The following is a 23,384-nucleotide window of genomic DNA, read 5'->3' as shown; positions in this document are numbered from 1 at the left end:
TTGCTGCTGCTTCCCACTGAGGCATCTCAGAGAAATTTGCAGCTTTTTTTCTGGAGAGAAGGGGAAAATCCAGAGCTGATTGCACTCCAGATTTCCTGCTGCAGTGACAGCAAACTCCTCAGATCCAAAGCAACGTTTGTTCCAGCTGAAGAGCCGGAGCTGGGAGCTCAGGACACAAACCCTGCTCTGCTTCCTCTTGATCTTCGCAGATTGCCAGTGGCAGCTGTTGATGGGCTCAATAACTGAGGAGGCTGGGGCCACTCTCACTGTGCTCTCCTGAAAGGCAGGAGCAGAGCAGAGCGGAGCGGAGCAGAGCGGAGCGGAGCAGAGCGGAGCAGAGAGGAGCAGAGCGGAGCGGAGCAGAGAGGAGCAGAGCAAAGCGGAGCGGAGCAGAGCAGAGGAGAGCAGAGCAGAGCGGAGCGGAGCAGAGCAGAGCGGAGCAGAGAGGAGCAGAGCAGAGTGGAGTGGAGCAGAGCAGAGGAGAGCAGAGCAGAGCGGAGCGGAGCAGAGCGGAGCGGAGCAGAGAGGAGCAGAGCAGAGTGGAGTGGAGCAGAGCGGAGCAGAGCAGAACAGAGCGGAGCAGAGTGGAGCAGAGCAGAGCGGAGCAGAGCAGAGCGGAGCAGAGCAGAGCAGAGCAGAGCAGAGCGGAGCAGAGCGGAGCAGAGAGGAGCGGAGCAGAGCAGAGCAGAGCAGAATAGAGCAGAGCAGAGCAGAGCGGAGCAGAGCAGAGCAGAGGAGAGCAGAGCAGAGCAGAGCGGAGCAGAGCAGAGAGGAGCGGAGCAGGGCAGAGCGGAGCAGAACAGAGCAGAACAGAGCGGAGCAGAACAGAGCAGAGAGGAGCAGAGCAGGGCAGAGCAGAGAGGAGCAGAGCGGAGCAGAGCGGAGCAGAGCGGAGCAGAGCAGAACAGAGCAGAGAGGAGCGGAGCAGGGCAGAGCGGAGCAGAGCGGAGCAGAGAGGAGCGGAGCAGGGCAGAGCGGAGCAGGAACAGAGCACAGCAGCTCTCCCCCGTGCTGATGGATGAGAGCAGCAGTCCCTGCTCTCCTTTCTGGCACACATCTCCAGCCCTGTTCATCCTTGTTTAAATCAGTGCTGCAGCCAAGGCTCCCCAGCTCTGGGGTCGCCTCATTTCCATGCAAGTGCAGCAGAAAGACAAATGCTCCTGACCTCCCTGTGCTGTGCTGCTTTGAGGTGGGAATATCCTGAGAAAAAACCCCAAATCCTAAAAAAACACAAAGCCACCCCCTCCTCCCTGGGTGCCTTTTGGAGGTTCTTGAAAGGAAACCAACACCTGTTGAAACAGTTCCTTCAATGCTTGGCCCAAATCCCAAACGAGGCTTTCCTTTTTTTCCTTTAACAACAAAAACATATGCAGGGGCCAGGGAAAAAGCACAGCTAGTTCTGATATTGTGCTTTTTGTGCTCTGAGTTGGAGGGGCTGTGACTCATTAAGTGATACTAACACAGGGTTTCTCTAATTTCATGTCTTGCTTCAGGAATTGTGGGGCAAAATATTGCACAAGGAGAGCAAAGGGGCCTTTCCTGCTCCTTGCAGGGACCTTTCCGAGCCATTTGATAGGGAAAGCTGGGAATATTTTATAAATCTTCATCCTGAGGGGATTATCTGCCGTTTTTATAAGGAGAAAAACCCTCAAGCGCTTTGTGGGTGCTGCTGAGGTTTGGGAGCACCCTGGCAAAGGCTGCCCATGACCCTGGAGCTGTTTCCCACCTCAGTGGTCCTGGGCTTTCATCTCCAGAGTCAGCTCCTAAGCCAGGCATTCGTTTGGTCCCTCAGCTCAGGCACAGAGGTTTTAGCTGTGCAATTGGGAATTGCTGATTTCTGGGGGAAATTCTGTGAGTAAAAGGTCTTTGAGTTTTCTAGGAATTGCTTGAATGTCAGGAAAACGCATCCTCAGGGTGAGCTTGTACCTGGGGACTGTTCTAATATGAAATTCCTCCCTGGGAGGGTGGGAGGCTCTGGGCTGGGATTCCCAGAGCAGCTGGGGCTGCCCCTGGATCCTGGCAGTGCCCAGGGCCGGGCTGGAGCCCCCTGGGGCAGTGGGAGGTGTCCCTGCCATGGCAGGGCTGGGATGAGGTGATCCCTGAGGCCCCTGCAGTGCTGTGATCCCCCATGGGTACTGCCCAAAGTGCTGCCATGGAGCAACCAGGCTGAGCCTTTGCTCTGCATCCTGTCTGCGTGCTGGCACTGGGGTCTGGGCACCTGGGGCATCCCTGAGCATCCTGGAGCATCCTTGAGTATCCCTGAGCATCCCTGAACATCCCTGAGCATTCCTCAGCATACCTGAGCATCCCTGAGCATCCCTGAGCATCCCTGAACATGCCTGAGCATCCCTGAACATGCCTGAGCATCCCTGAGCATTCCTGAACATCCCTGAGCTCTCCTGAACATCCCTGAGCATCCCTGAGCATCCCTGAACATGCCTGAGCATTCCTGAGCATCCCTGAGCATCCCTGAGCATCCCTGAGCATGCCTGAGATCTCCTGAACATACCTGAACATCCCCGAGCATCCGTGAGCATCCCTGAACATCCCTGAGCATTCCTCAGCATGCCTGAGCTCTCCTGAACACCCCTGAACTCTCCTGAACATCCCTGAGCATCCTTGAGCACCCCTGAACATCCCTGAGCATCTCCGAGCATCCCTGAGCTCTCCTGAACACCCCTGAACATCCCTGAGCATCCCTCAGCATCCCTGAGCATCCCTGAACATCCTTGAGCATTTCTGAACATCCCTGAACTGTCCTGAACATCCCTGAACATCCCTGAGAACCCCTGAGCTCTCCTGAGCACCCTGAACTCCCTGAGCACCCTGAACACCCTGAGCACCCTGAGCACCCTGAGCACCCTGAGCATCCCAGTTAAAGCCCAGCAGTGTTTCCAGCCCTGGGCAAGGCCATTTCCTGCAGGGTGGTACCTGCAGTCCAGTGGGGCCCTGCAGAGCATCCACGTCTGCCTGTCCCACAGGGAGTCCTTGGTGCTGCTGTGGTTATTCCTTGGCTGAAGGGGTTTCTGTGAAAACCTCTCTGTCCTTTGTCTGAGAACCTGGCTCTGCCTTTTCCTTGGAAATCTCTCCCTGCCCTTTCTCCAGGGCTTTTCCTGCTGCAAGAAACTTGTGGAGAAGGTCGACCCTCCTTTGTAAGAGTTGGATTGGTGCCTTTTAATGATTCCCACTCTCAGTGATCACAGTGTCAAGTTGTGCTGGTTGTAACTGTTGAAATTGTGCTTTCCTCCTTCCTTTCTTTCAGCTACAGCTGCAGAAAACCCAATATTTGCAACTGGGGCAGAGCCGTGGCCAGTACTACGGGGGCTCATTGCCAAATGTGAACCAGATTGGGAACAGTGCCATGGATCTCCCCTTCCAGGTGAGCCCAGAGGCTTTTTCCTTGGGTTTGGTGAGGAATTCTGGCCTTGGATGCTGCTGAGTGCCCCCAGCACAGTCACACCCTGCTTTGAGAACTTCTGCTGGGGCTGGGGTCTCTGGGTGGTCTCTATGTTGGTTGTGGTGCATTTTAGTTCTCTGAGAGATGCAATTCCTGATGCAGTCTGGGAAGATGCTGTAAATTCCAAGCAAAATGGGAGGAAATGAAGATGATGTTGGGGTGGGGGGTGGAGGAATTGCTGTGCATGTTCTGTGGGAGGAATTCTGGGAGAGGAGGAGAGCAGTGGGACACAAAGTGCTATCAGAATTGTCACTTCTTTTTGGAAAGGAAATGTAAGAATGTCCTGGCTGGGTTTTGTGACTCCAGGAATGATGCACCTTAAACAGAAAATCAGAGGTTCAGGTGAATATTTTGCTGTTTGAAGCATGTTTGGACAGAGGATGCTGTCCAAGGACAGGATTGCTGGGTGGCTCCTTTGTGGACTCCTGATTTCCACATTTAGTTGATTTAGAGAGCTCAAAAGAATGAACATTTCTGCATTGGTTTTCCTTTTTTGAGCAGTCAGAGTTACAGCTGAGCTCACGAGGATGTGGTGGGAAGGAAATTTTGCAGTTTGTGGTTTTCTGATGAAGGCTGCTTAATAAAGATGGAGAAACTCTTGCTGACCTCCTCTAACTGCTTCTTGGAATAGGTGCAGACAGCTGAATTTGGGCGGGTTAGGAGCTTGAATCTCGTGCAAGAGCAGAGGCAAAAGTCAATTTTAATCTTCAATTCTTTGGGGAATACAGAGCAGAGGTTTGTAGTGGATTGAAGTCCCCAGTGTTACTCCACAATATCTGCTCTGTTCAAGCTTTTCTCTTCAGCTTTTTGTTAAGGAGGTTGAGAAATCCTTTTAAACAACAACATTTCAGTATTTCTGTGCTTGATGGCCATCACTGGTGGTTTTTACCTGGACTGTTTTAATCCTGACTGCTGAAAAGGGAATATTCAAAAAAGGGAATATTCAAAAAAGGGAATATTCAAAAAAGGGAATATTCAAAAATTTATGAATGGCTGGAGGAGGAGACAGAAACAAACTCTCCTTACACCCTGGGCTTTTCTAGATTTTCTCACACACACTCACACACACACTAAAAACAGCCCAGATTGATGTTGTTCAGATAACAAACGGTGACAAACAACAAACCAGCCCCGTGTGTTGGTAGCAGGGGGGAAAAGCTCTCCAGGTTTTCCAGTGTGAAGCTGCAAACGTCTCTGGGATGGCGTGGAGGCAGAGCCTGGGTGGCTGTGCCTGCTGAGGGCGTTGGTGTCTGAGCATCTTCTGCTTCTTTGATTTGCAGCACAACGGAGCTCTGGCTGAAGCCTTTGGAGCAGTTCCTGTCTCTTTGGTAAACAAGTTTTTAGGTTTGTGCAAATACGTATTTGGGACTGGTCCCGTTAGCCCAGGTGGATACGTATTTCTGCACAGCCCTGCCCTGCACAGGAGTTATTTGGTTCCTGCCCAGCACTGCAGGGCTGCCACACAAACCCAGGTTGTGCCGTGCATCCCAGTCTGGAACGTGCAAATAATTCCTGAGCAGGCTCCCTGCACTTGCTGTCGTGTGGTTATCTCTGGTTTTTTGGGGGTTTCTTTGGTGCAGCCAGTGGATCAGTCGGTCTTGGCCTGTGGGTTCAGCAATCTCTGAGCATGTGCACTCAGCCTGCATGCTTAAATCCATGGGAAGGGCAGAATGAATTCCCAAATCCTGCTTGGCACCAGGAGGCACCAAACATCCACCAGCAGTAGGTACCACTCCTCCTTCCCCCTCACCCACCTCACCTGGGTTTATTTCTGAGAAATCCTGAAAGGACACTTGGAGAGCACTGAGCTTTTTCCTTCCTGTCTGTATTGAGCTGCTGTTCCCATGCTTGGGGGGGTTTGGGGTCTGCTCTCAAACCTTGAACGTTTTTCAGGGGAGTGAAACCCTCTTAGTTCTTCATTTTCCCAAATACAATCAATGCTCAGATCTATTAATTGTGTTTAATCAGTTTTTCTCCCTAGAGTTAAATATCTCATGCCATGCAGAGATGGGGAGTTTTAATCCAGAAATGCTGTCCTGGTGTTTGGCCCCAAATAAATTTTATAGGAAGGTTGCTGAAAGAGGCCAGAGCTGTTGGAGGTGATTCCCATTTCCTCAGGTGTTTTCTGTTTCCCTAAATTCAGGATTCTTTGGGATCTTGGTTCCTGGAAAGCCAGGGAGCAGCATTGCCCCAAAATGCCTCTTTCTGTGAGCTGGAGCCCTGATCTGGGACACATTCTGTGTTTATTTGTGCCACTGCTGCACCCAGAGGAGATTTTGATTGTGTTTTTGATAAGGAAATTGTGCCAACCAAAGGTAAACCCCTAAGAAATAGCTGTGTTTACATGGAACTTTTTGTCTTTATAATTCTGTGCCTTGGGCTCCCTTTAAGTTCCAGGTGAGCCCTGTGCTAGGGCTGGCTGCTCCTTTTTTAGCAGCACTGTGCTGACACCACTGACATAGGAAATTGCTTTTCCTGTTGACCTTCCAAGCACGTATTTGCAAATTTTGCTGCCTTTTGGGCTGTAACAACAGCAAAAAGGAGTTTGAGACCTTTTGTCACTTTGGAATGATGAATATTCCCACTTGTGTGTGGGGATTGTTGCTCGGTGCTCGCAGCAGAGATTAAAGCACCGTGTTTGAATTGAAACCCCTTAAAATTGAGATTCTATTTGAGATTTCTCAGCCAAGTGAGGAAGTGAAGCACAAACCCCACGATCTGAAGTGCTGAGAGTCCTGTAAAAAGTCACTGTGCTCCTTTCTAGTCCCCTGTTGCCTTAAATATTCTGCTGCATATGAAATGTTGGCCCTGAAATGAGAAAATAAACACCACAGCCCCTCTGCAGCTCTGTTAACACAGCCTGTGTGTGCAGAGGGGGTGAGGAGCCCAGTATTTGCTGAAGAGAAAAGGGTTTAAAATAGTAGAAAGACTCTTTAAAAAGTTCATACAAACAAAGCCTTTCAAAATAAATGCAGAGCTTTATAGAAATAATCTTTTCAACAGCCAAAGCTGACACTTGGAGAAAAAAGAAAAGCAAAAAAGCAAGAAAGCAAAAGCAAAAGGGATGAATGTGGGAGCCAGATGGTTTCATGGCTTGGCAGACAGGACAGTGCATTTGCCACGTGCAGCACCTGAATGGAGGAGGAAATTTTGGATTTCCAAACAGATGGTGTTGAGGGACTCAGCAAAGCTGTTCACATTGGCAGGGAGTGCAGGGCTGGGGAGGGTTTTTCTCCCTGGAGAGCCATAAATTGCTGCTGGAGTACGAGCAGAGCTTGACCCTCGGTGCTTCCTCTGTCCCCCCGGTACGCGCTGGGAAGGGCTGTGGAAAATGTAAAAGTTCTCCAGTTTAGCCTGGGAATTCATCTTCCCTGTCCTTGCCCTGCCATCCTCCCGCTCTGAAATCATCTGCTCAGGATGTCAGTGAGATAAGAGTCCAGGTGGGATCATCCCCCCTCGGGTCACTGAGGAGCTGAAAATCACTTCAAAGCCATCCGACAGAGGAGGAAGGAAACTGCTTTTCTTTTTCTTTTCGTTCTCTCAGTGTCCCCTTAAAATAAATCTGCTGCAAGGAGGGGTGAGAGGCAGCGCTGGGAGCAGGCAGCGCCCGGGGAATGCTGAGCTCAGCGTGCAGCTCCCCTGCATCTCCTGGCCCGCTCAGGCTCTGGCATGTTCCTCCTGTGCACCCTGCATGCTGCACCACGGGCCCGTGCCCCGCGCCTGGCGCCTCTGCCACGCTCAGCCCGGCCCTCGGGGCTGCCAGGCTGTGGGGGCAGCGCTGGGCCGGGCCAGGGCGCTCCAGCATGGCCCCTCTGGAGGAGGCAGCTTCCCCAAGAGCTGTCGGAGGAAACACAGCGACACGACGTGCACATGGTGTTTGGAGTGCTCAGAGCGAGCCAGCCTGGCTCAGGAACAGCAGCAGGAGGAGGAGGAGGAGGAGGAGGCGGCTCTGGGCAGCTGGGGCTGTTTCCCTGGGTAATGCCTGTGTCTCTCCCAGACCCCGTTCCAGTCGTCGGCCCTGGACACCAGCAGGACCACGCGGCACCACGGGCTGGTGGACAGAGTGTACCGGGAGCGGAACCGCCTGGGCTCGCCGCACCGCCGCCCGCTCTCCGTGGACAAGCACGGCCGCCAGATATCCTTGGCAGCAGGGCTGGGCCAGCCATGGCCTCTGCTGCTGCTTGCCCTGGGGTGCCACAGCTCCCAGACCTTCTGCTGCTCACCCTGTGGGTGCCACAGCACCCAGACCTTCTGCTGCTTGCCCTGGGGTGCCACAGCACCCAGCCCTTCTGCTCCATCCCCTGTGTGTGCCACAGCACCCAGACCTTCTGCTCTCTGTGTGTGCCACAGCACCCAGACCTTCTGCTCCATGCCCTGTGGGTCCCACAGCACCCAGCCCTTCTGCTCCATCCCCTGTGTGTGCCACAGCACCCAGCCTTTCTGCTCCATCCCCTGTGTGTGCCACAGCTCCCAGACCTTCTGCTGCTCACCCTGTGGGTGCCACAGCACCCAGCCCTTCTGCTGCTTGCCCTGGGGTGCCACAGCTCCCAGACCTTCTGCTCCCTGTGTGTGCCACAGCACCCAGACCTCCTGCTCCATCCCCTCTGAGTGCCACAGCACCCAGACCTTCTGCTGCTCCATGCCCTGGGGGTGCCACAGCACCCAGACCTTCTGCTCCCTGTGTATGCCACAGCACCCAGACCTTCTGCTCCCTGTGGGTCCCACAGCACCCAGCCCTTCTCCTCCATCCCCTGTGGGTGCCACAGCACCCAGCCCTTCTGCTCCCTGTGTGTGCCACAGCACCCAGCCCTTCTGCTGCTCCATGCCCTGGGGGTGCCACAGCACCCAGCCCTTCTGCTCCCTGTGGGTGCCACAGCACCCAGCCCTTCTGCTCCATGCCCTGGGTCCCACAGCACCCATCCCTTCTGCTCCATGCCCTGGGTCCCACAGCACCCAGCCCTTCTGCTCCCTGTGGGTCCCACAGCACCCATCCCTTCTGCTCCATGCCCTGGGTCCCACAGCACCCAGCCCTTCTGCTCCATGCCCTGGGTCCCACAGCACCCATCCCTCTAGCTCCCCGCAGAGAATCCGTGGGTTTGGTGCTCCTGGGGTTACTCTTGGGCTGAGATCTCCTGCTGCAGTGGAAGTGTTGCTGCCTTAACCCTGCCCACGTGGACAGCTGTCCCTATGGCACCGTGTACCTGTCACCGCCCTCGGACACCAGCTGGAGGAGGTGGGTGCCCCCAGCCCGGGGCTTTGGGTGTGCTCTGACCCTGCAGCACTTGGGATGGTGCCTTTAGACACTCAGAAACTCAGTTTGGAGTTCAATAGTGCTCATTTTAGATGAGCTTTAAAATTGAGGTGTCTGCAGGTCATGGTTGAATTTAGTGCTACCTTTTTAAAGGTAAATGCTTGAAGTTTAATCTCTAAAAGTCCTTACAAATCTTTAAAAATCCAGATGTTCCCAGGCACAGCCCAAGACTTGGGTATTTCTCAGGGTGCAGAAACTGGGCTGGGAATGTTCCAGTGGGAAGGAACACAGAGTTACACTTTGAGGGTGGCCACACTCAAAGTTCATCCTGAGATGCATTGGCCATGGAAATTCCCTTCTCCACAACATCCTGAACCATTCCTGTTCCTGCTCCCAACCAGGAATGTTTGTTTTAACCAGCACAATAACCAAAGTATGGCTAAAGAGCTTAAAAATGGCATTATTTGATCATATTTAATCTGAACAAAGCAGATAAAACTCGGTTCTAACAAGGGCAACCAATTTATCCTGTGTTCCTCTCAATCCCATTATTGAAACAATTGCTCTTCAAACTTGAACTAATTTCTTCTGCAAATTGATTGTTTCACCAGAAAATTCTGCCTGGTTTCTGCCATATAGAGAGTTTTGGGTTTTAATGCACAATATTGAGGTTTTACCGAGTTGTTGCTTTTATCTGAGAGAAAAATTCTTTTTATTTAGTGAAGCTGACAATAAAAATATTGTGGGTTTTGCTTTCTCTCAGGACAAATTCTGATTCTGCCTTGCACCAGAGCACCATGACTCCAGCTCAGCAGGAATCCTTTTCAGGAGGGTCACAGGACATGCAGCAGAAAAGAGGTGAGCAGAAAAAAAGAGATAAAAATATTTATACCAATATGGAATCCCCACAGCTTGGGCTCCATGTGCTTGTAAAATTCAGGAGTGCTGGCACTTCCTGTGACACCACGACTGGATCACATTCACCTTTCTGGCTGCTGAAATTCAGGAAGAAGTGACACAAAACAAAGGGAGAAGTTTTTCCTGAGCCCCAAATTTGGTCCTTCCTGCCCTGGGGAGGATCCTCTGGGCTGGGGGGGGGCTCTGGAGGAGCTCCTGGAATTCCCAGAACTTCAGATTCCCAGAACTTCAGATTCCCAGAATTTCAGTGGGGACCTGCAGGGAAGGAGCAGAGGCTGCACCCTGAGTTTATTCTGGCTGGGGATCCCCAGGGAGCATCCCCGGGAGGAGGCAGAGTCCAGAGGATCCCAGAGCAATTCCAGGCTGGGGATCCCCAGGGAGATGCAGATTCCAAAGGATCCCAGAGCAATTCCAGGCTGGGGATCCCTAGGGAGATGCAGATTCCTGAGGGTCCCAGAGCAGTTCCCGGCTGGAGCAGCTCCGGCACCCTCAGCTCCGGCACCCTCAGCTCTGGTGCCCTCTGCTGGGCCCTGCTCCTGCTCCAGCTCGGGAAAATCGGGAATTGCTGACCCTAAAGGGCTTTAGCAGCCTTCAAATCCCTGATCCCAAGGAAAACTCCGAAGTTTAACCCTTCAACACACCCCAGAAAACACCTACAAACACCTGCACCTACTGAAACTTCCTGGGAAGCTCCAGCAATCAAACAAGTTCTCAGCAATTTTTTATTGTTTCATCCTCCTCGAGAATTGAAACTTTGTAAGATTTTCCCACAGGTTAAACTGAGAAGTTGAATATTATTGATTATTGACGATTCCTTTTCATCTCTTTTTTTAGTTTTGTTGCTGACTGTCCCTGGAATGGAAGAACCCACCTCTGATGCAGACAAAACCCTCTCTAAGCAAGGCTGGGACACTAAAAAGGTGGGAATTGCACCTTTCAAAGAGTAGAAATTTTATTTTCTGAGCATATTTAGATAAATGAACGCTTTAGTCACTGCCAGTATTAATAAACTACTTGAGACTGGAGATTAAATGCTGTGTTTAAAAACAAATCATAAGCATTAGAGCAGAAAGAGCATTATATGTGCATGTGAATGCACAGGCTTGGTTACATGAGGAGAAACTCTCGAAATTTAAGATTTCTTGGACCAATAAAGCAAAAAAAAAGATAAATATCTTCTAAGAGCTCCCAGATCTTACACAGAAATGATTAAATTGAACTTAAAAATTGAAATATTTCTGAGGCAATGGCCTCCAGCAGCAGCTTTGCCTCTAAATTTCTCTCCCTTCTATTTCAGACTGGGTCATCGAGACCTAAATCCTGTGAAGTTCCAGGAATCAAGTAAGTTCTCAGCAGTTTTTTATTTTAAAAGCACTGAGATCTTTAAGAAGAACTGTGGATTGAATATCCTATTGCTTTGGAATTTGCTGGGAAGGTTCTAGGTACAAAACAAGACCCTGGGAGGGTCAGAAATAATAAAAATATTTTATTTATGGAATTTCTTGTTCAAGATATTTTTAAAAGCTAAAAAAATCATCTTAATTGTTAAATATGTTTTAGAAAGCTCAAAAAATCTGCTTACTGAAATTTTATTGTTAAATACATTTTAGAAAGCTCAAAAAATCTTCTTAATGAAATTTTCTTGCTAAATACATTTTAAAAATCTCAAAAAAAGTCTTAATAAAATTTTCTTTTCAAAATATATTTGAAAAGGTGAGAGATATCTTCCTAATTAAATTTTCTTATTAAATACATTTTAGAAAGCTCAAAAAAATCTTCTTAACGAAATTTTCTTGCTAAATACATTTTAAAAATCTCAAAAAAAAATCTTAATTAATTTTTCTTGTGCGCTAAATTTTAAAAAGCTCTATCCAGACTGAGCTATCAATTAATTTTGATATTTTAAAGATTATATAAATATTTTATATCTATATAAATATTATATATATTATATCATGTAGTATATTATATTATATATTATATATTATATATTATATATTATATATTATGTATTATGTATTATGTATTATGTATTATATATTATATTATACATTATGATATAATATATTATAAATATTATATATTATATGAATATTTTATATATTAAAATACATTTAAAATCACAAAAAAATCTTAATAAATTTTCTTGTTAAATACATTTTAAAAACCTCAAAAAAACCTCAAAAAAACCCCTTAATTAATTTTTCTTGTGCACCAAATTTTAAGAAGCTCTATCCAGCAGACTGAGCTATCAATTCATTTGTGTTTTTTCTCTTGCATGCAGCATCTTCCCCTCAGCAGAGCAGGAGAACACTACAGCCCTGATCCCCGGCACACACAACACGGGCGGCTCGCTGCCAGACCTGACCAACATCCACTTCCCCTCGCCCCTGCCCACGCCCCTGGACCCCGAGGAATCCTCCTTCCCTGCCCTGAGCAGCTCCAGCAGCACGGGCAACCTGGCTGCCAACCTGACCCACCTGGGCATCAGCACTGCCAGCCAGGGTGAGCAGCACCAGCACCAGCACCAGCACCAGCCCTGGGTACCCAGCGGTTCGGCCTCACTGCTCCTCTGTGGTGTGCAGGCCAAAAATGGGGATTTTACTCACTCACAGCACCTTCATCACCCTGTTCTTGATGCTTTTGGGGGATTTGATTTGGGGCCTTTCTTATTTTGAATTTTTAAAAAATATTTTTATTTTTTTTTAATTTTTAGGTTTTTTTAAAACTAAATTTATTTTAATTTGTAATTTTTTAGTTATTAAAATTTTTAAAAATTTAAAATTTTTGAAATTTTATTTTTTAACTTTTAATTTTTAAATGTTTTTATTTTTTAATTTTTAAATGTTTTTAATTTTTTAATTTCTAAATATTTTTAATTTTTTAATTTTTAAATGTTTTTAATTTTAAAATTTTTATATGTTTTTAATTTTTTAAAATTTTTATACGTTTTAAATTTTTTAAAATTTTTAAAATTTTTATATGTTTTTAATTTTTTTAAAATTTTTAAAATTTTTTATTTAATTTTTAATTTTTAAAATGTTTTCGTCAACAGAGAGGGTTGTTTGTTGTTTTGGTGTTTTTTTTTTAATGATCAATGACAGTTGCAAGTCTCTTGATTCCTAGAATAGAAATGAGGAGTTGTATCCAAAAATACAAATATATTTCCTGTGCTGGGCAGGATTCCCTTTCCCACTTCTCCTGGATTGGGAAAAGGAAATGACTGCAGTCAGGTGAGTTTGGGAAGCAAGAAGGGAATTTAACCTTTGAAAGGATTTGACCATTTGGGGACAGAGTGGGGCAGCACTTTCAGCTGCAAAGTCTCACCTTTTCCCTTTTCACTTTTCAGCATCCTTGGAAGAGTTTTTTGGGCTCCAAAGTTTCAGGGATGGCTTTAGAAATCAGGATTTCAGCCACAGTGGATCTCCACATTTTTTTCCCCCATAATTAGCAAAGTAAATGATACAAACCCAAACTAGTGAGGGTGAAACTGCTCTGAAAACGTTCCCTGATCTGTCAGAGACAAGAAATTCAACATTTCCTCCCGGACTTTGTTCCAGCTTCTCTCTGGAGATGATCCCAGCCTCCATCCACTGCCCCCTCAGCCTTGGGTGCTTTCCAAACCGATTTTCCCAACCTTCCCTTGCTGCTGAAAGCCCCGTGAGGGCTCCTGCTCGGGAATGCCCCAGAGCCCGGGGCAGTGCCCAGCACCCCGAGGGGACCTGGGCACGCAGCACCTGCCAGGTGCCAGCACAGGGCTCAGGGGGAGCCAGGGCTGGGCTGGCACCTGCCTGGGCTCCTGCCTGCCTGAGCCCCTTCTGCTGCTGCCTCCTTGGCAGCCTGGCCTTCCTGGCTCCCTGGCAGCGCTGAGCCTGTGCCAGGTGCCCGGGGGCTCCGTCAGGCGCTGCTCCCTGGCAGCTCCAGGAGCCGCTGACGCTGCCTTGGCCTCAGGTCCTTCCCTCGTTTCTTCTGGGGTGAAGCAGAAAAGAGGGGAGGTTTCTAAACTCCCCAGATTTTTGGCTCGATCTGAACCAAATGATGATGTTTGGGTTGTTTACGCTCACCCCGTGCCGGGTGGTGGCTCCTGGGAGTGTGGTGGACATTTCCTGCCCTGCTGTGCCAGTAAAAATGGGGCTCTTCCTGCATAACCAGTTTTGCTTCTGCTTTTTCCATTAAAGAGGTGTTTGCTTTTACAGTACCTCAAGTGCCCTCTGATAAGGCTGCTCCAGGATTTGTTCTCTCAGCCCCAGAGCCTGAGCCCACACAAACAGAGCAGAACCTGCTTTCCCTGGGCTGCCCGAGTGCAGGGTGTGAGCGGCGCTGCCTGCGGGGTCTGCAGCTGCTGAGGCTGCTCTGCCTCTTCCAGGTCCTCACCCTGGCCACCAACCCCACCAGCCGGGCCTGGCCTTGAGCCAGGACAGCCCACAGGGCTCTTCCTCTCATCCTGGTGCTCTTCACCCTGACCAAATTCATTACAAATCACCCGACGAGCTCCGGCGCCATCGGCCGAGGCCTCACTCGGGCCGCTCATTTCTCTGCGTTCAGGGAATTCCTTCGGGTCCGGAGCTCAGCAGGGCCCTGCCGTGTCCCCACTGTGTGCCTGCTGTGTCCCTGCCATGTCCCCACTGTGTCCCTGTCCTGTCCCTGCCATGTCCCTGCCTTGTTCCTCCCATGTCCCTGTCCTGTCCCCACCGTGTCCCTGTCCTGTCCCTGTCCTGTCCCTGTCCTGTCCCTGCCGTGTCCCTGCCATGTCCCCACTGTGTCCCTGTCCTGTCCCTGTCCTGTCCCCACTGTGTCCCTGTCCTGTCCCTGTCCTGTCCCTGTCCCGTCCCTGTCCTGTCCCTGTCCTGTCCCCGCCGTGTCCCTGTCCTGTCCCTGTCCTGTCCCTGCCGTGTCCCTGTCCTGTCCCTGCCGTGTCCCTGCCATGTCCCTGTCCTGTCCCTGCCGTGTCCCTCTCCTGTCCCTGTCCCGTCCCTGTCCTGTCCCCGCCGTGCTGAGGGGGTCTCTTGTTCCCCGCAGGAATGACGACGACGCCGGCCCCGTCCCAGCACCGCCAGCCCAGCGTCAGCCCCCTGTCCCTGGGCACGGACTCACGGCGACCTCAGTCCCAGCAAATGTCCCCCACGCTGTCCCCACTGTCACCCATCACTCAGGTAGGAGCTCAGGGGCAATCCAGGCTTCCCAGTCACATCTGTATTGGTTTAATCTGCTTAACCAAAGAGCCATGGGGATATTGGGATGGAATTCCTGGCTGGGAGGGTGGGGGGGAAATGGCTGCTCCATCATCTCTGGGAGTGCCCAAGGCCAGGTTGGACTGGAATAAAAATGTCCCTGCCCATGGGACAAGGTGAGCTTTAAGGTCCTTTCCAGCTCAAACCATGATTCCATGAGCTTCATCTCTTGTCCTGTAATTTCCTCCTTTAAAGTTGTTTTAAAGTGTTCCTTAATTGAGAATCTAAAACAGGAGAGGTTTGTAGAGGGGACAGATTTTACTTCCTCTTTTCCAGAGCTATGATAAAAACCATCTCTTAGGCCACATTTTTTTGTGTTGCCCCAAAGTGAGCTGTGACATTTGAAAGCCATTTCTCTAATTTGTGACAGAAACTCAATGAACTTTTAAAGTCGATTTTATTGTGGCTCTGTGACCGCCCAGGTTGGTGATTTCTGACCTTGAGATTCAACCGGGCTTTTAAAGTATTGGTTTATTTGGGATGGTTTGGCTTGGAGGGAGCCTTAAACCTCATCCAATCCACCCTTCCAGGGCCAGGAACACCTCAGAGCAGCTTCGTGACTCTCTGAGCCTTTAGGTGCCATTTTTACAGCACAAAGCAAGCCTGACTCCATTTTCTCGGTGTGAAGAGCGGTGCCCTGGCAGCGAGGCTGATGCTGCTCCTTGTCTCGCAGGCCGTGGCTATGGATGCACTGTCCCTGGAGCAGCAGCTCCCCCCGTACCCCTTCTTCACCCAGACCAGCTCCCAGCAGCAGCAGCAGCAGCAGCAGCCAGCGGTGGCCAGCTCCCTGCCCCAGCCGCCCCCTCTGCTGCAGAGCTCGGCGCTGCAGAGGGGCCCGCAGCTGCCCCCTCTGTCTGTCACGGTACCTTCCAGCATGCCCCAGTCTCCCCCGGGCAGCCAGAGCCAGCCCTCCATGGGCATCGACATCAACTCGGTGAGTCTGGGAGGGGCTGGGACAGCGGCCTGGACACGCCCGGGGGCGGGAGGGTTTCAGGGAGGCTGACGTAAACTTCAAATGCCTTTGGGTAAATCAACCTTTAAGTGTTTTCCAGAAGAAAATTTTTGTCCCAGGTTTGATTAGACCCAGCTTAAATCTATCAGGCTTTACTGAGGGATTTTCAGGGTGTGCAGTGTCCCCCCAACACATCCTGGTACAGACTGGGGCAACTCCCAGAGCCTCAAGAGAGTCCAACCACAACCACCATTTCCCAATAAAACACCAGCTGGAAAATTTACTTTCCAAAAGTTCTCTAGAACCAGGCATTCTCTGCAGTTTCACTACTTAGAACCCTTTTATTTTGAGGAATTTTATTCCAAAATGGGATTTGTGGCTGCCTCCAGTGCTCTGAAGAATTGGAGCAAGGATTTATGGACAGATCCCTTTTCCTGCTTGTTCTAACGTGGCCTGTTAGGAAATGTTCTGTGTCAGCAGCTGAAAATCCCAAATCAGGAATCAGAGGCCAGGAAGGGAGGGAAGTCCCAGCTCCCCCAGCCCCTCCTGCCCCAGGGTCCTGGGTGTCCCATTTGGGGTGTCCTGGCAGTGCTGTAGTGACAGGAATGGCTCTGGAAGGGAACAAATCCATTCTGCTGAGCCCCACTCGGTTGTGGATGAAAGTTTTAACAGTTGGTGCTCCTTGAGGGCAGCTGCTTCCCTTCCAGGGTGGGGAGGGCAGGAGGGAAGGACAGCCCAGCAGTGCAGAGGATCCCACCCCACTCAAAACCTGTCCCTGTTTTGATTCTAATCCTCATGTAGCACCAGTACAGACAATTCTGATCTCATCCTTTGCTTTCTGTGTTGCTTTCCTCATCCTAAACCTCTTTATGACCTGAACTTTTAGGCTGCTGTGTTTATCTTCTAAAGCAACTCAAGTAACTCCTAAATAAACAGATTTAAAGCCACTTTATCAAAAAGCCTTTGGAGCTGTCACAGCCTCGCTGGCAACTTGTGCACAGGTTTTGTAAAGCAGAATTGAAATGTATTTGTAGTTTGTACAACCTTCTGACAGGTTGTAAGTGGCAATGCAGAGCAGAAAGAGACATTTCCTTGGGATTTACAGAATTTGAGGTCAAAAAATGGCAGTGCAGAGTTCTCCCACACTGCAAATCTGGTTAAATTCACTGGATTGCAGGTTCTCCTCAGTTATCCCTTAATTTCTAATGGAAGTAAAATAAGAAGAGCTGGGCTACTCTTGATGTTAATTAGTGCAGCATTATTTAAATCCTATTATTTATTTGTTCCAAACCAGGGTTCTTTATGATGGGAATAAATCCTGGAAAGTAACTTCTCAGGACAGCTGAGAAGAGGGTAAAAATCCCAGCTAAAGCCTGCAGAGCACAGTGTGAATTCCCTGAGGGTGCCTGCTCCATGTCCTGGGGTGCAGGGGAGTCTGGGGCTGTGTTTGGAACTTTATCACCCAGGTGTTGTCACCTGCACTGTGCTGATAACACAGCTGGAGCAGGGCAGACCCCAGTGAGCACACACGTGGGGCTGCCACTGCAGCTGAAGCATGGATGACATTCTTTTTGAATTATTCCCAGCTTCCAAGACTTCTTTGCCCTAAATCCTTGGCTGACCTGATTCTTTGGATATATTTTGAACCCCACAGAAGCGAGAGCAGGCAGGAAACGCTCCCAGCGCTGTCCCAGAGCTGTCCCCGTGTGGGGACCTCCTTCACACAGTCCTGTTCCCCTCCCAGACCCTGAGGAGGGCGGTTTCCCCCGCAGGTGTTGGTGTTTGAAGGCTCCCCCACTGCAGGTGTTTAACTGTGTGTTGTTCTGTAGGCCTCACTCCAGCAGTACCGCAGTAATGCTGGCTCCCCAGCCAACCAGTCTCCCACCTCTCCTGTCTCCAATCAAGGCTTCTCTCCTGGCAGCTCCCCTCAAGTAAGGGACTCTGTGCTTCCACAGGCCTTGCTTCTCGTGTGTGTCTGAGCTGGATTCCTCCATCACTGCCCCATAGCTGTCTCACTGTGCTCCGTGTGTGCCTCATGCATCACCGACGCCCCATCTCGGCCCCACATCCCCTCCATCCCCACTCCCACAGGGCTTCAGGAGCTGCTGAGGTGCCTCTTGCAGGGAGCAGAGAGCCACAGGATCAGGCTGCTGGTGGAGCACTGGGGTGCTGTTTGTTTGGGGGCACAACCTCCAGGCAGAACCTTTCAATGGCCACGATGCCAGGGCAGCAAAGGGGCAGCTTCAGTGTCTCCTGCAGCAGGAAGACTCCTGGGCACTAAATATTTAAATATTTACACTAAACATCTCAAACTGATTTAGGTCAGGACCTTTTTTATGTGAGAGCACATCCAGGGAGAGAAAACACTGGAGAAAATGCTCTTAAAATGAGCAGCTTGTGGCTGCCAGGGATTGGGTTCCCAGCACACTCCCTTGCATGCCAGCTGCTTTTCCTTGCTCTGCCTGTATCTCCTCTCACATCCACATGTCCTGGATGGAAATCACAACCTGGGGGAGTGTGTGATCCTCTGAAGGGGAGATTTTTACCTGCCAGCAGCAAGAAATTAAACCCAGGCAAAATTTGAGGGTGCCCCCGTGTAAGAAAGTGCATTTTCAGTGCCTGATGCTGCTGACAGAGCCCCAGCTGGCTGCTCTGGAGAATCCCACCTGGAGAAAAGAAGTGCAGGGAATTCTTCCAGAGCATCACAAGAGTCTGAAAATCCATTTTCTGTTTCATCACTGAACGTTGAAGGCTGTAAGGAGGATCCTTTCTAAGTAAATGCTGCCCCTTCATGGTTCCCAGGCAGAAGCTCCAGTCTCCTCATTAGCCAGGTCATGGTAAGCTCAGCCCTGGATCCAAGTGGCAGGAATTGTCTGCATTTCCTTAAGCCTGCCTCAAGTGCTTCTTAACCTCTCTCTCCTGCTGCTTCTGTGAGTTCTGTGTGCCTCCACACACCAGCCCTGTCCCCCAGAGCAGAGCGTGCTGCAAACCCTCAGCTCTCACTGGACAGCACCTCCAGATTTGGGCTTTATGTGGATTTTTTTTCCTCCTTTGATTTCTCAATCACTCTGGTTTGGTTTTGTCCCCACTGGTCAGTGCCAAGGACCAGAGCACACACTGGGCTATGATTTTTCCTGCTGGTTTTATCCTGTAAAATCTTCCTCAGGTTTTGCTCTGTTTGACAGGGACACCACAACTCTTGAGTGAAGGCAGAGGATTTATTAATTCTGCTCTCTGTAGTTTTGGGCTCTTAAATACCCACAGAATTCCTTCATTTTGCTAAATTAAAACTGAGGTGGATTCGGTGCCTCCAGGAATGCCCCAAAAGCTGGTGGTGGTCACAGACATGAAACGTGGAGAGAAGAAAAACCAGTTTGGAGGGGAAATTGGGGTTGGTTGTGGGGATGGGGCAGCTGCAGGCAGCAGAACCCCTCAGTCTGCCCAGAGTGAAGGCAGAGCATCCTCGTGGAGCAGCCTGGCACTGCTGGGGGGGATGCAGTGGCCAGGCAGGCGCCTCCACGTGCTCCTCTCCCTCCCCTGGTGCCACAGGACATTTCCTGAAGCACAGACCCTCGGTGGGCTTTGCTTTGTGTCCCACAGGCAGCACAGGCTCCCCTCCATGCTCCCAGCTCTGCCCAGCCCCGTGCTCCCCTGTCCCAGCCCTGTGTGTGTGTGCCACCAGTGCTCCCAGTGCTCCCAGTGCCACCAGTGCCACCAGTGCTCCCAGTGCTCCCAGTGCTCCCAGTGCCCCCAGTGCTCCCAGTGCTCCCAGTGCCCCCAGTGCTCCCAGTGCCACCAGTGCTCCCAGTGCTCCCAGTGCTCCCAGTGCCACCAGTGCTCCCAGTGCCCCCAGTGCCCCCAGTGCTCCCAGTGCCCCCAGTGCTCCCAGTGCCACCAGTGCCCCCAGTGCTCCCAGTGCCACCAGTGCTCCCAGTGCTCCCAGTGCTCCCAGTGCTCCCAGTGCCCCCAGTGCTCCCAGTGCTCCCAGTGCTCCCAGTGCTCCCAGTGCCCCCAGTGCTCCCAGTGCCACCAGTGCCCCCAGTGCCCCCAGTGCTCCCAGTGCTCCCAGTGCTCCCAGTGCTCCCAGTGCCCCCAGTGCTCCCAGTGCTCCCAGTGCTCCCAGTGCCCCCAGTGCTCCCAGTGCCCCCAGTGCCCCCAGTGCCCCCAGTGCTCCCAGTGCTCCCAGTGCTCCCAGTGCCCCCAGTGCCCCCAGTGCCCCCAGTGCTCCCAGTGCTCCCAGTGCTCCCAGTGCTCCCAGTGCTCCCAGTGCCCGCGGGGATGGCTTAGGAGAGCCCTGCCTGCCCCTGCTCTGTGTTTGCATGGCTTCCACCCCAGTGCCTGGGCTCTGCTCCCTGCTCTCACCTCATTCCTGTTCCAGTTAGCACAAACACTCCTGCTCTAGTGCCTCTGGAGCACCTGGTAGGTATCTGGAGATGGAGCGTCCCAGCCAGGGACCTGTGCTGTGCCCTCGGTGTTCCCTCACAGCCACGGGTGACTCCAGTGCTTCTGGAGATGGTGTTTGCACAATGCCCTTCTGCAGTTGTTGTCAATCACCCTGAGGCTCCCAAGTGTTGAAGGAATGACATTTCCAGTGGGAATTTCGGGTTTTCTTTGGGAGTTTCTGTGCTTGCAGCTGTAGGAACCAGCACACGTCACAGGAGGAGCAGCCCCAGGCTGGGCTGGGCTGGGAGGCTCTGACCTGGACTTGCACTTGATTTCTTCTCATGTTCCCCAAAGTTTTTTGGGATGGAAACAGTGCTTGGTGAAGTACAAAGATTTTAGGGATTGTCCTCATTTTGGGAATTGTCCTCACATTCCCATTCTGTGGAATGAAACCACAGGAGTGAAAGGCACAAAATACCTCGATCCTCTTTAACTCTCAAATATCCTTTGGATTTTAGTGGTTTTGCTTCCTGTCGAGTCTGTGCCATCCCAAAATTCAGATTTTCCTTGGAAATGGTTATAAACCATAGGTTGGACTGGATTTAGGTTGGTTAAAAAAACCCAAATTTTCTTTAAATTGCTTTAAGTGGTGCTTTGCTTTTCTCCTATCAGCATCTTAGCAGGGGCTCTTGTGGTGTTTGATCCCTCCTGGTGTTTGATCCCTTTTTCCTGGGATCCAGCAGCTCTGGAGCGTTGATAAATTGATGATAAATTGGAAAAGTTTCCACCCTGTGATGTGGCAGCCCAGGGGTCTGCCTGGCAGTGGGGAGGATTTTAAGGAATATCTTGGTGCTTCTTTTTTCCCCTCATGGAAGGGACGATTCAGGTCATTTTTGAATTATTTTTTCATACAAGGTGGTTTTGTCTGAGGGTCCAAAATCCATGCCTGTCCTGATTCTTCCTAAACTTTTCCTGAATTTCCCATGCTTAAGTTTTTAAGGAGGAAATTTGTGGCCTTCTGCTTTTGCCATGTGGATAAACCAGCAACTGAATTTTGTTTAACAAGACTGAGACAACCACTCCATGGAAATTGTCTTTTAGAGATGTTCTCTTTGTCAGTTAATGGTTTTTATTTTCAGCTGGAATACCAGAATTCAGAATTTTAAATCAGGAGTGGTGGTGTTGATTTTTATCTGGCATTTTTGATCGGGATTAAAACATGAACCTCAGATTCTTGGTCACCTTTAGGATAATTGATAAATGATGGAGAATAACTGAGGGACTGGACAGTGATGTAGCAGGGCTGAGGAATTCCTCCTGGAATTCTCACTGGGCTTCCCTCTGACCTTTCCTGCTCTGCAGCTCCCAAGGAATGGCTTTAAATCAGGAATTTTTCCCTTTGGGGCTGCAGACCCAGAGCCAGAGCAGCCTCAGTGGGGGGAAAGGCCACAAAATCCCACAGAAAGCAGAAATTGTTCTGTTGTCCCTGCCCATCCCCAGCTGGGAGAGGCCTCTGGGGTTCCCTGGTGTCCCCGAGTGGGTCCTGGGGATTCATTCCTGCTCCATGAGGGTCCTGGGGGATTCCCTGGGGATCCTGTGGGATCCCACGGGATCCCCTGGGCCCTGTTGGGTTCCCTGCTGCTCCCTGTGGATCCTGTGGGATCCCCTGGGCCCTGTTGGGTTCCCTCCTGTTCCCTGTGGATCCTGTGGGATCCCCTGGGCCCTGTTGGGTTCCCTCCTGCTCCCTGTGGATCCTCTGGGATCCTCTGGGATCCCCTGGGCCCTGTTGGGTTCCCTCCTGCTCCCTCTGGATCCTGTGGGATCCCATGGGATCCCCGGGGCCCTGTTGGGTTCCCTGCTGCTCCCTGGGGATCCTGTGGGATCCTGTGGGATCCCCTGGGCCCTGTTGGGTTCCCTGCTGCTCCCTCTGGATCCTCTGGGATCCTGTGGGATCCCCTGGGCCCTGTTGGGTTCCCTCCTGCTCCCTGGGGATCCCCTGGGCCGTGAGGGCCCTGTGAGGGCCCTGGGCCATTCCTGCCCACTCCGTGCTGATTTCCCTGAATTCCCAGATTTCTCTGGAATTCCTGGATTTCTCTGGAATTCCCGTTTTTCTCGGCATTCCCAGATTTCCCAGAACCCCCGTTTTTCTCGGCACTCCCGATTTTCCCGGCATTCCCGCTTTTCCCGGCGCCGCCGGGGGCAGTGGGGGATTTGCACCATGAAGCTCTGTTTTGTTTTCAGCATTCTTCCATGCTGGGCAGTGTTTTTGGGGACTCCTATTATGAGCAGCAGATGACAGCTAGGCAGGCTAATGCCCTCTCCCACCAGGTGAGCAAATTCATCTCGGGCCTCCTCGGCCCCTCCCACCTCAAATTAACCCCAATTAACGCCTGGTTAATTTACGTCAGTCCCCGTTCTGTCCATGTAGAGTTTCTTGTTTTGTTTGGTTTCCCTCCCTCCCTCCCCTCTCTTTGTCCTCCCCATCCCACGCAGGTGTTCTGCCAAAAAAAATGGGAGATCAATTAAAAATATATAATAATGAAGCTTTTAAAATGGGAGATCAATTAAAAAAATATATAATAATGAAGCTTTTAAAATGAGAGATCCATTAAAAATATATAATAATGAAGCTTTGAAAATGGGAGACCAATTAAAAAATATATATATTATAATGAGGCTTTGAAAATGGGAGATCAATTAAAAATTATATATAATAATAAAGCTTTTAGAATGGGAGATCAATTAAAAATTATATAATAATGAGGCTTTGAAAATGGGAGATCAATTAAGAAAATAGATATTGAAACTTTTAAAATGAGAGATCAAGTAAAAAAATATATAATAATGGGAGATCAATTAAAAATGTATATAATAATCAAGCTTTTAAAATGAGAGCTCAATTAAAAAATATATAATAATCAAGCTTTTAAAATGGGATATCAATTTAAAAAATATATAATAATGAAGCTTTTAGAATGGGGGATCAATTAAATATATATAATAATACAGCTTTTAAAGATTCAGATAATGCCAGGCAGCTTTGAAAGGGGAAAACAGTGAAACAAAAATGTTAAAGCAGTGAAAATCAGCTTGGAAAAAGGAATTCTGCTGGGCAGAGACCTCAGGGTGAGCCTGAATTCCCTTTATTCCCCTCTCAATCCTCCACAGAGCATGGGTGAATTCAATTATTGA

General features: G+C 50.1%; 1 protein-coding gene across 4 annotated transcripts in view; it reads left to right on the top strand.

The window, feature by feature from the left end:
* CRTC1 (CREB regulated transcription coactivator 1) overlaps nucleotides 1–23,384 on the top strand; it is a 49,073-nt gene that overhangs the window by 18,126 nt on the left and 7,563 nt on the right. Inside the window, exons 2-13 of one of the 4 annotated variants that reach the window (XM_077191500.1) lie at nucleotides 3,263–3,379; nucleotides 4,738–4,785; nucleotides 7,455–7,592; nucleotides 8,629–8,690; nucleotides 9,472–9,566; nucleotides 10,461–10,546; nucleotides 10,924–10,967; nucleotides 11,911–12,131; nucleotides 14,646–14,779; nucleotides 15,531–15,791; nucleotides 17,639–17,740; nucleotides 22,434–22,520. In XM_077191500.1, the coding sequence (XP_077047615.1) occupies nucleotides 3,263–3,379; nucleotides 4,738–4,785; nucleotides 7,455–7,592; nucleotides 8,629–8,690; nucleotides 9,472–9,566; nucleotides 10,461–10,546; nucleotides 10,924–10,967; nucleotides 11,911–12,131; nucleotides 14,646–14,779; nucleotides 15,531–15,791; nucleotides 17,639–17,740; nucleotides 22,434–22,520 (1,395 nt within the window). The remainder of the gene's footprint in view (nucleotides 1–3,262; nucleotides 3,380–4,737; nucleotides 4,786–7,454; nucleotides 7,593–8,628; nucleotides 8,691–9,471; nucleotides 9,567–10,460; nucleotides 10,547–10,923; nucleotides 10,968–11,910; nucleotides 12,132–14,645; nucleotides 14,780–15,530; nucleotides 15,792–17,638; nucleotides 17,741–22,433; nucleotides 22,521–23,384) is intronic. The other 3 variants (XM_077191503.1, XM_077191502.1, XM_077191501.1) reach the window with 3 other exon arrangements.

Source organism: Agelaius phoeniceus, chromosome 29 (genome assembly GCF_051311805.1).
Source record: "Agelaius phoeniceus isolate bAgePho1 chromosome 29, bAgePho1.hap1, whole genome shotgun sequence".
In the NCBI taxonomy this organism is placed as follows: domain Eukaryota; kingdom Metazoa; phylum Chordata; class Aves; order Passeriformes; family Icteridae; genus Agelaius; species Agelaius phoeniceus.
This window is presented reverse-complemented; position numbering and strand designations above follow the sequence as displayed.